The following is a 13,719-nucleotide window of genomic DNA, read 5'->3' as shown; positions in this document are numbered from 1 at the left end:
TGTGTTTTATATGGGTAACATAGTAGTGGAAAGACTGTCAGAATGCCTACTGAGCTGATAGCACGAGAGGTCCTCTCCTTTATATTGTATCTTCTACTTAATTCCAATAGCTGTTTGTTAGAATTTGTCATTTTTGTATTACCCCTTTCTAAGCTGATGAAGCTGTAAGACTGCTTTTTCAATATTTAAGTTATTAGAACATGCACAATTAACAGTTTTTATTACCAAAACTTCTCTGTGCCTAAGGCAACATTTCAAATGATACACTTTCCACATCAGGTACCTGTTGTAAATGTGTAATCCTTTTGAGATTAAAGTAGACAATGCTGCTAATTCTGCATTTGCTGTAGAGTAGATAAGGTTAGCATATTACTGGTATGGTGTTTGAGATGCTGAAATTGTCAAGGACTTTCCTATGAAAATCATTTACTATACACAAGTTTAAAAAAAATAAAGACACCCTGAGAAACAGCAATACAGTATCTGACATTTTATTTTATTTTATTTCATTATAATATATGTGCTTTTTTTCAGGAAAGATGTTGGTTTACGACGATTTTTTCCGAAGAGCTTGCTAGATTCAGTGAAGGTAATTTTAATTCCTCTCAACTCTATGTCACTTTAAAAAAATAAAAATAAAAAAATCTGTTTCAGAAATCTGAAAATGGCATGATTAATTCCAATATATAGCCATAAGTGAGTTGGTGTGTAGTTGTAGTATCTTGCTGAAAAAATATCAAAGCTGTCTATCAAATTGGTAGGGCATACATCCATATAGCCAAGTATAAGCATGCGACTGGAAGAACTGATAGTGATTTACGTGGCCCTGCTGAGCTGATGTGAGAGAGGTACACCTCTACCTCTTCAGCCTGGTGGACAAAAGCTCAAAACGAGTCCTCAGATTCCCTGGCATCAAATAACTTATTTTCTGAAAGAGAAATGAGGCTTCTGGAGAAGGAGGATGGGGATATTAAAAAAAAAAAGTCATATAAAGACATTTTTAGTGTCAGCTTGATGAACCAAATCCTGCCTTCCTTGCTCAAGACTGCAACCGACTCATTCGAGGAAGATTTCCAGCAATTTCCATTTATGTTAATCCTCGTTGAGACTATAAACGTTAGTCAGATCTCACTTCCATTGAAGTCCATATGTTCCCAGAGTAAAAAATGCAAATTTTTTCCTACATGTTCTGAAAAGGTGGGGAGGGGAGGCAATGTTAAGAATGGTCACCATGAAGTCGTACAGCTGTAGCTGTCTTGATATGGTTGCCGTGGTAAAATACATCTGTTGTTCATATATGCAAATATAAATGGTTATTTTAGAGCTGCTTTTGGTAAGCAGTGATGTTTTTGTAGAGGAGTTACCAATAGAATTTAACTTCAGATTTAGAAAGTTTATTCATTGTTAATTAAATGGGAGGATAAACAGCAAAGGTCTGTCATGAAGGGGTTTTGTTTCAAAAGACTTCTGAACATCAGAAAGTAGTGAAGTCAAGTGGATTTAAGTAATCCCTCTGCATTTAAATTCAAGCAATTATCTGAAGCTGGAGGGAGATATTGTGGTGAAAGGCTCCAGACCCAAACGAATGAAAAACTACCTTGAAAAATGTTATTAGGGAGCCAGAAAACTGACCAACAAAAGAAGATTGCTCTTTAGAAATTATGAAATGGAGAAAATAACAGAAAGAAGTAGCAAGAATTGCCAGAAGGTGAAGCTGGGTAGAAACTTGCAAAGACATGAAAAAATGTTGGATGTCTGGAGAGAAAAGCAAGGGAAGGAAAACCAGGTCTGCTTTTTAATGAAAATGAAATCCCTATGAAAAATAATTTGGGACGCGTTCAAATAATTAAATGACTAACTTTGTGATGACCAATAGTTTTGAACTGGCAGGCAGAGAAGGGCTCCTGATGGCCATGAAATGCAAAAAAAAAAAAAAAAAGTGTTTCTCTCTATTAGGGAGGTAGAATTACAGCATCGTGCAGTGCTAATGAAATTTGTTGATATATCCATCTAGATATATCATGTGTGCGGAAACCACAGGATAAAAATGCTACTTACACTAAACCAACAGTGGACGGGGGGAATGAATATAAGCCAGATTCTTTTTAGTTTGCAGATTTTCTCCCACTCCATAGCATGCCTTGAGATAACAGATAAATAACAGAGAAAAAAATGTTCTTATGAAATATTTTAAGAGCAATTCTTTAATGCATTTCTCTTGAAGTCATTTGCAGGTATTTCTCATAAATGTCTCTTATGTTGTGGATGAGGTTGTTTTTTTTTCTAACTGACTTCCTATGTTTAGGCTTTATTAATGATCTGAAGTTAAGGTGAAGATTATATGCAGGTAGCAAGTCATCTTCATTGACTTAAAAGAACCAAATAATACTTCCCCTTATGCCTTGAAGTCAAGATAAAGTAGGGCAGTGAATTAAATCATGGGCAAATTAATCTATCTTTCACAAACTGCATGGCTGAACTACTTGGGACGACTTCCATTTAGCAGATTTTTTTTCTTATTATTCCTGGTCTTTATCAGCTGTCCAGGTAAGGCTATGGTCTTAAGTTCCCTAATATCAGTTTTCTCTATAAAAAAGGGATTTAACCTCCATTACATAGGAAAATATAGAGGCACAGGAGGGTCTGGTATTCCTGAGTGCTGATGGCTCTGGGTGCATATGGAGGAGCCACTTTTTTGTCCTGCCCAGCATCCTCAACTTGGCAGAGGAATGGTTCAAACAACAGTTGGTAGAAGGTTCTGCTATACAGACAGGGTAATTTGACAAAATGGCAGATTTCTCTGTTCACTTTATGACATAAAGCTTACTTGCTGATCTGAGGTATTTTTTTTTCCATCCACATATGCATTGCTCCAAAACTCATCGTCATTTTGTATGTGAACACACCGCACCATTAGATCACTGCTATAATGCTCTTTTCTTAATGCTACTTTTTAAAAAATCTGCCTATTTAGAGTGGATGTTCTTTAAAGGATTCCTAAAAATTAATGCTTAAGCTGACTGGAAGTGCTAATGTCAAAAGAAAGTTTATATTTGAGCAGAGCCTGGAGCTGTTTCAGGCAACGTGGAAGAATGAAGACCCTTAGTGCTGTTACGACAGGAAAGTTAGATACGTTTTGGTAGAGGAACAATGGAAATTCCTGTTTTAACCTTGACGTGTTGAAAAAAAACAAACATGGTTTTGCATTTTATTATTTGTGTTAGTTGGAAGATATGCCAGAAATAGGTGTTACCAAAGGTAATTTTTTTAAACGTCCCATTCAATCACTTTTGACACCATTCAAGCTTTGAAAAGGAAAAAAAAAAGGATTGGGTTTTGAGATTTTGTCACTGTGCAGTAATGTAAGCAGTGATGAAACCCCAAGTTACTTACATGTATGCTACTTAAATAGCATCGTTATGCTCTTATAATGAGGACAGATGAGAGAAGCTACTGGACTTTTTCTGGGTGTTTTCTGGTGGCTAGTCAGGATGTTTTCATTTGGGATTCTTGATTGTTTGTTCTATTTTGGGGTGTGTTAAAGAGATTGCATCTCAGATTGCTTTCATTGTGATATGGATGGCAGCAACCCAAGGGATATGTATTACATACAGGCAAATATTTCACTTTTCCTAAGTCTTTGTTTAGTTACCCATTAAAAAAAAAATGTGGTTGCTTGAAAATCTGCTTGGATCCTCTACATGCTTTGTGGCAGGACATGTAACAGGTGTCTTGCTCCATCTCATTGTCCCAAATGGTGTGGCTATTAGAAGAACGATGTGTACTGCTCTTTCAAAGTGGTTCTTTCTGTCCTGGAAAGAGTTACTAAAATGATATGTAATACAGTTTAAATATTTTACTTTTTAATTTAAATATTTATTTTCCTTTTTACATTACTTTTTTCTTTTTTTTTTTTTTTTAATAGGAAAGTTATTTTGCATGTTATCAGACTTTAAGAATCCAGTACGTAATGGATAGTCTAAGATACTTGAATGGAGAGATTAAGATTCAGCTACAGCTGAGGTATTCGTACCAGATAGGAGAATGGTGATTTAAATTTAAGGCAAATTAGAAGGTGTAGGGTCCTGATGGCAGTGCTTTTCTGTTGGTAGACAGTTAAGATGTTGGGAGAAGTGAGGAATGTAGAAGAAATAGTTCCTGCAAAGGTTAATGTCTTGTCTTTTGCTGTAATTTAATCAAAACATTATTAGCTAGAGATTCCTTCTGTAAAGTATAGCAGAAATAATCTTATTCCCAAGAAGAATTTGTAAGGAAAAAACATTATTTATATTTTGAAACTCTTTTTTTTCTTGAGAATTTTCAGGGTATCGTTTGAAAGGAATTCTTAGTGACACTAAGTGAATGAGACTCTTAAAATGCACCATCACCGACTAGATTTAAAATAATGACTCTTTACAATTTTCATGCGCAGGCCAAAACACTACGAAAATTAATCCAACAAACGTTTCGACAATTTGCCAACCTTAATAGAGAAGAAAGTATTTTGAAATTCTTTGAGATCCTCTCCCCGGTGTATAGATTTGACAAGGAATGCTTCAAATGTGCTCTCGGTGTAAGTAGAAGAATGAAAGTCACCAGAATACATGTTGTAGTTACAAATTAAATTGGCTTTGCTTAGTTCTACAGTTAAATGCTTGCTTAGTTCGTCTTTTGATGTAGAGAAGAGTCCTTGGATTTCGTTAACGACAAACTATATTTATTGATTTTATTTGGAACTTTCTCAGTTGACTGTTAAAAAGCACCATTTCGTAGTAGGGTAAGAATTGTACCTTATTAGATGTTGTTACTGGTGCTTCATTTGTGAAAATTGAGTAGTCATTAACTTGGTTTCCTGAGGAAATGAGACTCCTCAGCTTCTTCTGTTTTGCAAATTTTCCTCTGCTGGCTTTTAATCTCTTCCAATTTCAAACAATTTTTGCGAAGGGGACCTTAAGTCTGCAAACTTTGTGAAAATAGATACTCAAGTAGAAATTAGAACATGAACGTCAATGTCCATGAGGAGAGAAAAGGAAATAAAGGAAACATTCAGTTCTCATGTAGACCTAAGATAAAACACATGGCAACTCACTCTGCGTAGAACAGATCCCCAGGAAACTCGTCATTAGGAGTTCTGCTACTTATAGAATGACTTGATTTTAATATATTTTAAAATGTTTGAAAAGTTTGGAAGCTTCTAGAGATTAATTAATTACTAAAAACTGTAAGGATAACGTGGGAAGATAGCATTCCATTAAACACACTGCAATTCTACTCTTTCTCCTTCGATTCTGAAGTCAAGCTGGATTATTTCGGTGGAGCTGGCAATTGGCCCAGAAGAAGGAATCAGCTACCTTACAGACAAGGGCGCAAATGTGAGTCTACTTCTGTTTTCTTCTCTCTGTTACTGAGTTAACAGCCATGGCCTGTTGCGAATTGAACTTGACACGAAGAGGAATGGCAACTCTAATCTTTGAAATAAACTCAAAAGAGCTGGGAAATTCAATGTACAGAGCTATTACTCAGACATTAAGTCATGATTTGGGATGGAGAAAAACATAATTAAGTAGAGAGAGTGTCAGTCCTTACCGCTGAATTTTTTATTTTTATTTTTATTTTTTAACCCAGTGAAGTGCTCACTTAAGGAGTTTGAAGCATTTGTGGTTACTTTTTTAACAGTGAAACATGTAAATTATTTTAAATTATTTTCTCCTTTCTTCAGGAGGTTGTATAAGTGAAGAGCTTATTGATCAGTGTTTAGCATTGGCGCAGTCATCGCTGGCTTATTTCTGGTTTTTGTCTTATTTTGTGCTCTTAACAGCCTTGCTATTGCCTGATGTTGGCCATGTTACAGTTTTGCCTGTACACCTTCATGGTGTAAGCTTGCTTGGACAGGTTCTTTATCAAAGTGTTTAGGACATCTTCAGTCATGATATAAGTTAAGCCAACTTCTGTTGAAAATCATTCAAAGGTAGTGAAAAGATTTAGAGATCAGCTAAAAATAAACCTCTTACAGCCATCTGATGATATGTAACTGTGCTCTGAGTGCAGATACCATGTTGGTATAACCTGTTGAGTTTTCAGTCTTGCCCTCCAAGATGTTTTTTCCACTATGTACTTTAGCAAGTGCCTAGAGTTACTCAACAGTGACCTCTGTAGGCAAACTTGGTGCTTGGTTTCATTTGGTAGCTACTTTTGCATATTTGTAGATACTGTTATGCAAAGCCCAGTGAAACTAGAAACAGAGGAACAGGCTTCTAAAAGTGTAATGTGGAGATCAAAATCTACATATGCTTCAGGAGTAAAGCCAAGGTATTTTGCTTTAATTTGAATTTTGTTTCCATTGCCTTCTTGTAGCCAACTCACCTGGCAGATTTTAATCAAGTGCAAACTATTCAGTATTCAAACAGTGAAGACAAGGACAGAAAAGGGATGTTGCAACTCAAGATAGCAGGTGCCCCTGAGGTATGATTCTTGTTGTGATAAACTTGCTATCTTTGGTTTTCCTTAAATAAAATAAATGAAATTAGTGTACTCTAATTAAAACACTCTGTTAATTTTACTTTTCTTCTGGTCTGTAACTTCATCCTGATTTTTTCTACTGTCAATGTAGTTGACAAATACATTGCACTAAAAGTATATGCCATGTTTGCACGTGTGTTTAATCTGGGGACAGCCTAACTAAATATGCATACAAAGACTTCAGTTATCATTAAACTCTCTTGCTCCTCCTGTAGTTACAGCCCATGCATTATATTTTGAATTTTGCATTCCAGGCAGTCTTGTATAGTTGTTTGATTTTTCTTGTGCTTTAAGAGGGAAGGGAAGTTGAGTGTGAGTATTCATTACTCATAAAGCTCATTACGTGCTTTTTGTTCTGCATCTGGTACTTGTATACTCTGATATTTGTAAATGAGGTTTAATTTGAAAATACTATCTCTTAAGTGCATCTTAATAGTAGCCTGCATATATATATGATGCTATGCACTGAAGAGGAAACTGAGCAATTTCACTTTTGTGAAAAGGGAAGTATAAAAGAGAGAAAATCTGTTTTTCTTATATTACAAGAGGAAGAGCTGGAAGGGAAATCAAATCTTTTTCTTGGTCCTGTACACAGGAAAACAGTCACTGTGATAGAGAAGCATTGGGGGCAAGTTGGCAAATCTGTGCAGAGGAGGATGAATATTGGAGTTATTAAAATTAATAGTTTGCCTGTATGTCTCATCTCCTTCTCAATTTCTCCCCTTTGTCGGTTTAATTTCAATTTATTTTGCATTTGGAGAGGTAACTTTTTAGGGTAAAGAATAAGTTTCTGCAAAAGGGTGGGGAGAAAATTGTAATAAGAGTGGTTGACTAAAAGTTTGCCTAGCAGGTGTTTTAATAAGTCCATGTTATTCGTAGTTTTAGGTGGAAGGTTTTATCAGCTGTACTTTCTAAACCTTGTGTTTTAAATTTGCTACATTAAAGGTAAAGCATGAATCTGATATTTCTGTACTTGCCCACTTTTTTCTGTGGACTGTTTGTGAGTGTATGTAAAGTTCTGATGCAATGACACAGCTGTTCTACTCAGTGCTTGCAACTACAATAATCCCTCTTTGTTGCTGCCTTGTTTTTCTTCTTCTCTAGCCTCTGACAGTGACAGCACCATCCTTAACCATTGCAGAGAACATGGCTGACTTGATAGATGGATATTGCCGACTGGTGAATGGAGCCACGCAATCTTTTATTATCAGGCCACAGAAAGGTAAGGAGGTGTTTCATTCTGGTAGTGGCTATGCTCTTACCTACTGATAGATTATCTTGCACTTGAATAGAAGACCCAGGGTAGCTTCAAAATCCTCATTTGGAGACTGTTGTCTTTCTCGAAGGAAACTTAAGGTATTTTTATTAAGGCAAACACTGGCAGTCAATGTCACACCATTGAAAATTACTTAATAACTGATAATTTATATTGTTTTCCAGTAGTCACTGCTTTACAGTATTCTGAACCTAACTAACAGAAGTAAGCAAACTGTAAATAAAGGCAGCCCTAACAAGAACTTGTTAACTTGAAATACAACACCCTAATATTCAAGTGGAAATTCGGAGAGGTTGGTTAGAATGCCTTTAGGTAAGACTATTGGAAATCAGCACTCTATTCCCAGATACTCAAAATTTCTTAGTTTTTATTATTTAAACTCTGACACAAGTCCTGCAAGTGTTTCTCAGTTAATAGAACTGAAGCAAAGCATGTATTTTGTAGTGTTGATCTATTGTTTTTTAGCAAACCACAAGCTGAAAGCCATGAGACCAGGGTGCAGCTTCAGCTAGATGTAAAGAGAGAATTTAATTAAATTTCAGTAGAATTTTTTCTACTTCCAGCTAGCTTTAATTATTGAAATATGTCCGATCAAAGCTGCTTGAAAATGGAACTTTATCCTTCTTCCATAATCCTTGCTTATGGAAATTCATCCAACATTTTTGGTTTCTAAAACAATGAACAAATTATTTCCTTCTTCCTTACTTGTCATACAAGAAAGTACATGAGCCATTCCAGAAATTCTGCAATCCAAACTTGAGTCCCTTTATAGCCACATTTTTGCTTTTTTTTTGCCACCAGCTTTCCCCACTCTGTAGTTGTTTGAATGAGGTAACATTATCAAAATAGTTCGGGTCTTTCAGTTTCAGGCATCACGAACCAAGAATTTAATTTCATTAGTCAAGTTTATACCTTTTAGCAATTGTCTTCTATGCATATTATTATTTAAAATATTCACAATACCTTAGCTTTTCTGGAAATCATGGTTTGGGGTTTGTTACAATCCTTATTATTCACTCTCAGATCTTCCCTTCCAATATCCCCAGTGGAATGGCAAGTTATCAGCTTTAACTATAGTACCAAAGTTGGGCTTTTAATTTTTTCATGTCTCTTCCCACCTCTCAGTCATCCGAAGTTAATGGTTAGCCTTTTCTAAGTTAATGGAAAGCCCTTGTTTTTCTTTCAAGGCACCCTTGTATGCTATGTCCAGTTCTTGCCACTTCTGCGTTGGTGGTATTTTAGAAATTTATTCCACTTAGCCTCTGTGGCCAGTGCAAATTATCAGCATGGAAAAAATTATCAGCTGGAATGGTTTCCTTATCTACAAATAGATGTTTTTAACTCCACAGAATACTACTGCCTGAAGATTTCCCATCCTGTCATTCACAGTAGCAACCAAGAGACAGTTACAGTCCGCATCGAGTCTTAGCTCTGTCCATCCAGTGGGCCATCTTCCAGTGCTGTGCATGGCAGCATTGATTGTATTCCAGTCATGCCTGTTGCCATTTCTCTGCCAAACCCTCCTCTGCTTCTTGCCTTATCAGGAGAACAATTCCCAGCCAAAATCTCTACAGGTTTTAACCTTTCCTTGTCAACATAACCTGTTCCGTGATGCATACAAGCAACTGCTAAGACCAACAGCACTAATTGGTCCTGATACTCTACTGCTGAAAGAGGCAATAAAAGTTGACCCACTCAGTTTTAATTCTTTCCTTTCTTCTATCGACCTGACTTCCTTATTATTCAGCTATTATGTCTTCTAGGCTCACTAAGCTCTTTTAAAGGCAAAAAATCTGATTTTTCTATGTTATACAGTACTAAGCATGGCTATGCCATGCACTGTGGTTTGACTGTAGGCACTAATGCAAAATAAATCAATGCATGTAAGAAAGGGAATGTGTTTATTTGCATGATATTCTTCTTAGTGTATATTAACATAGAGCAAACGAGCAGTGATTCACTTAAAGGAACATTATATAGCACTTTGGGAACATTCCTCTTTATGCAAACATTAAGAGAATCCCTCCAGCTAAAAATGTTTTGTTGTTGTTGTTTTATTTGAAGCTTTTTTTAATATTGTAGCAATACTTAGTATATTAATTAAACATCTTGTAGGAGAGCTGTCCCCACCATGATCTGAATTCCCACATCCCTCCAACAGTGAGCTTTGAAGCATATCAGAAACAAATCATGTAGCAGCTCTGGATCCAACAGATGTGGTTTTTCCCCTCCATGAGCTTTCCCATTCCCTCTTTGTTCTAAATATATATGTTTGTTGCAAGTCTCTTTATAAATTGTCTTCCTTGATTACTACAAGAAATGTTTTTGTGATATCTGCACAGTTAATAATCCTGTTTCTCTTAATTTGGTGAGATCTCTTAATGTTTAAGACCTGGACAGCATTTGGCGTATTTTCATTCAGTTTGTTTTATTTTTCATAAATATTTTAGTACATAGGTCAATTTAGTCCATTGTAGAAACTTTATGAACTTAATATGTGCTTGCATTATCATATTTAACTCTTTCAAAGTGCACAAATCAATGATTAAAAACTTCAGCTGACATTAAGTAGCTATTTGCTGATTGAGCTATGTGCTGAGTAGCTTTCCTGTGATCTGAGTCCAGTGACTGAATTTTGAATTTATTAATCTATTTATTCAAGCTGGTGAGGTAATGCAAAATTGTCAAAACTCTTATAAAAGGCTAAAAATACTTGGGGGGGAAGAGAACAAAAAACATTTGAGTAACTGAACTAGATAACTGATTGTCATTCCTTTAGATCAAAACTCACCTTTAAATTTAAACATTCCCTTTGAATATGAAAGGATTGCAGCTAAATGAAAACTCAGAGCTTTGAGTCTCAAAACACCAGAATGAAGTAATCCATGAAATTCTCCAAATAAGTGTTTACTCCTGGTTCATACCTGTGAAAATTGTTCTCATTTTAACAGAATGGCAACGAACTCTAATTAAAATACTACAATTAAAATCATGTCAATGTCTGGGCATGGATACCCCAATACAATTGTGCAGAGCTGAATTTTGTTTTGTTTTGTTTTGTTTTGTTTTGTTTTATTTTATTTTGTTTTATTTTATTTTATTTTATTTTATTTTATTTTTTCAAGTGTGTGAAGAATTGGGCAAAATGTTGTGGGTTTCAACTTGTGAAAAACAACATATGCTTTTACTGGGATGCTGTTAGTAAGGAGTTTTGACTTTGGACCTGCAAAGGTACTAATGAAGGCTTCTGATTTGATTTGGGATATAAGCTGTAAGTGGATGAGTGCCAGCTTGGGAAATGGTGCCTGAAGTGATTGGTTTGTGCACCAAGAGCATGTAGGCATCTGTACCATCAGCTTTGGTGGGCCATTTCACCTCTAGTCCCATACAGATGGATTTTCCCTAAATTTTCTCCAGTGAAAGTAGAGGTACTTGATAGTAGGGTTCTATTTCTGACTTGGCTGTTTTGGTGGTTTTCTACATATGTTTATTTTTCCCCTTTTTTTCCCGTTCTCCTTGTCCGTATTTGACCATCCATTTGGGGCACGTCTCTGGTGGCCAGAATGGGGACGTTGTCCGTTGTGGCTGGCCAGTGCCTTGCTCTGCTACTAATGAGAATGAAACCAGTCGTGCTTCCTGTGGGCAAAGGACTGTAAAAAGGAACATTATTTAATTCCAACCCCCTGCCATGGGCAGGGACACCTCCCACCAGCCCAGCTTGCCCAAAGCCCCATCCAGCCTGGCCTTGAGCACCTCCAGGGATGGGGCATCCACAGCTTCTCTGGGCAGCCAGGGCCTCACCACCCTCTGAGTGAAGAATTTCTTCCTTAAGTCTAATCTAAACCTACCCTCTTTTAGTTTAAAGCCATTCCCCTTTGTCACTACACCCCCTGACAGAGTCCCTCCCCAGCTCTCCTGTAGGCCCCATTTAGGTACTGGAAGGCCACTGTAATGTCTCCCCGGGGCCTTCTCTAGGCTGAACAACCCCAGCTCCCTCAGCCTGTCTTCACAGGAGAACCCCTTGATCATCTTCATGGCCCTCCTGGAGACCTGCTCCAACAGATCCATGTCCTTTTTGTGCTGGGGGCCCCAGAGCTGAACACAGTGCTTCATTTGGGGTCTCCTGCATGCTGCCTTTTTCCAATTTCATCACAGTCCTTCATTCCAGCAACACCATCAGAAAATTGGTTCACGTGTAGAGCTGTTATGCTATCAGTTACTGCTTGTTCATCCTTGGAGCTCCTGATTCTTCCTGCTGCCTGCTGTGCTCTGCTTTTCATTTCACAAAGTTGAAAATAAGACAGCTTTCCTAAATGCAGTCATGACAACATAAAGGCACTAAGAGAATGCAAATCAAGTCACAGACTGCAAAACGTTAGGAAATGCTTGTTTAATCCCTTGTCCCTCTGTGTTACTAATCGACAACTATGTAATACCACCTCTATTCACATTCTCCTTATATCATAAGACACATAGGATGGCTTCCTCCCAAGGTGGAATCAGATTTTGTTGTGCAAGAGATATTTTGATAAGGCCTTTGCTTTCTATTTTGCATCGATGGGAAGCTGTTCAATAAGAGAAGTAGAGAGTTGCAGGGACAGAATGGGAGATATCGTGTTTAAGGATATTTAATATTGCCCTGGAAAGTTAGAATCTATATTTATCTCTTTTAGAGAGATCCCTTTCGATATGTAGCAACTTCAGCTTCCACTACCAGTTTCCACCTATGTGGTATCTCACTTTCTTGAGGGATTGGAGTCTGTGTTTGCAGGAGAGGGGAACAATCTGATCTGCAGCTGAAGTCAGCACTTGGAACATGTGCAGTGTTATAAAATCATTCGCTCTTTCTGTGAAATCCTCAGATATGATGCTGATATGCTCCTCACACACACAAAAAAGAGAGGAAATTAAAAAGCCCATCTTTAGAATACGGTTTTGAATAGTGTGCAGTTAATATGCGATGGAGCTGCACGTAGAATATTTACTTTGAATAGTTTTTCATTAATTGTACGCCAGTTAACCTGATTTAAAAATAGCAAGTGATGAAGTTAAGTTTGCAGTTTAATAAAGTTCTCTTAACATAGAGGTCTGTGTGTTTGTATAGTTTCCTGAGCCTTTAAAAGCAGGCTGGCAGGTATGTTATATCAGCAACACATGGTTCATCAGCAACATCTGATTCAATCCATTGCCAATGGATCGGAGAGGTGTTGGAGTAACTTGATGCGAGCTAGAACTTGGCATGCTTCCACAAAAAAGGGCTGACAGCTGATGGAGGTATCCGGAGATAGATAGCAGGTGGAGTCTTAAGCTTCTGAGCCTCTTTCACAACCCAAAAAAGCCTCGCCAGGTGGTGGGCAGGACTCTTGTGCCTGTTTCTCCAAGATTGACATCTTTTGCCTAGTTCAAGCCAATGTGATTCCTCTAGTGCCCATCCCAGTCTCTCTTTTTTGGATATTCCCTCCTCCTGCATCTTTTTAGTGCCAGGCTGTCACGGTCAAGCTTCTGAATTCTTTTTTTGTCACTCCACACTGCTTTCATGATCTTTGCCTTTAGTTTCCTTCTTTCCTTTTCCTTTCCTTGTGCCTGTCTCTACTTGCTCCAGTCTCCAAACTTGCTTGGAAAGATCTGGTTTTGTAGCCCTGGGTTACAGGGATGTGGAGCATGTGCACTTTTTTAGGAACATGTGGAAGTCCACACAAGAGCAAAAAAGAGATGGAGCATGTTCAGTTACTTGCTGGAGATGATGCATGTACACTTTGGTCAGTGCCAGGTGGAAGAACTTACTCAGTTGTTTTGGGAACATGGTGCATGTCCTGCAGCCAACATCCGAAAACTTCAGGGGGATCAAGGAGCACTGGCTCTGTGTGGGCTGATACATGTTCAGTTTGTCACTTGGGAGTTGGTAAGGTCTAGAAAATACTTCC

The 13,719-nt window shown here is 37.4% G+C and overlaps 1 protein-coding gene across 12 annotated transcripts in view; it reads left to right on the top strand.

Annotated features, from left to right (window-relative positions):
• The window catches only part of PTK2 (protein tyrosine kinase 2), a 191,642-nt gene that overhangs the window by 119,896 nt on the left and 58,027 nt on the right, over positions 1 to 13,719 (top strand). For all 12 annotated transcript variants that reach the window (XM_032180855.1, XM_032180854.1, XM_032180856.1 and 9 more), the window contains 5 exons: positions 535 to 589; positions 4,433 to 4,573; positions 5,295 to 5,372; positions 6,355 to 6,462; positions 7,624 to 7,741. In XM_032180855.1, the coding sequence (XP_032036746.1) occupies positions 535 to 589; positions 4,433 to 4,573; positions 5,295 to 5,372; positions 6,355 to 6,462; positions 7,624 to 7,741 (500 nt within the window). The remainder of the gene's footprint in view (positions 1 to 534; positions 590 to 4,432; positions 4,574 to 5,294; positions 5,373 to 6,354; positions 6,463 to 7,623; positions 7,742 to 13,719) is intronic.

Source organism: Aythya fuligula, chromosome 2 (genome assembly GCF_009819795.1).
Source record: "Aythya fuligula isolate bAytFul2 chromosome 2, bAytFul2.pri, whole genome shotgun sequence".
Taxonomy (NCBI): domain Eukaryota; kingdom Metazoa; phylum Chordata; class Aves; order Anseriformes; family Anatidae; genus Aythya; species Aythya fuligula.
The sequence above is the reverse complement of the archived record's forward strand: the minus strand, read 5'-3'. Positions and strand labels throughout refer to the sequence as shown.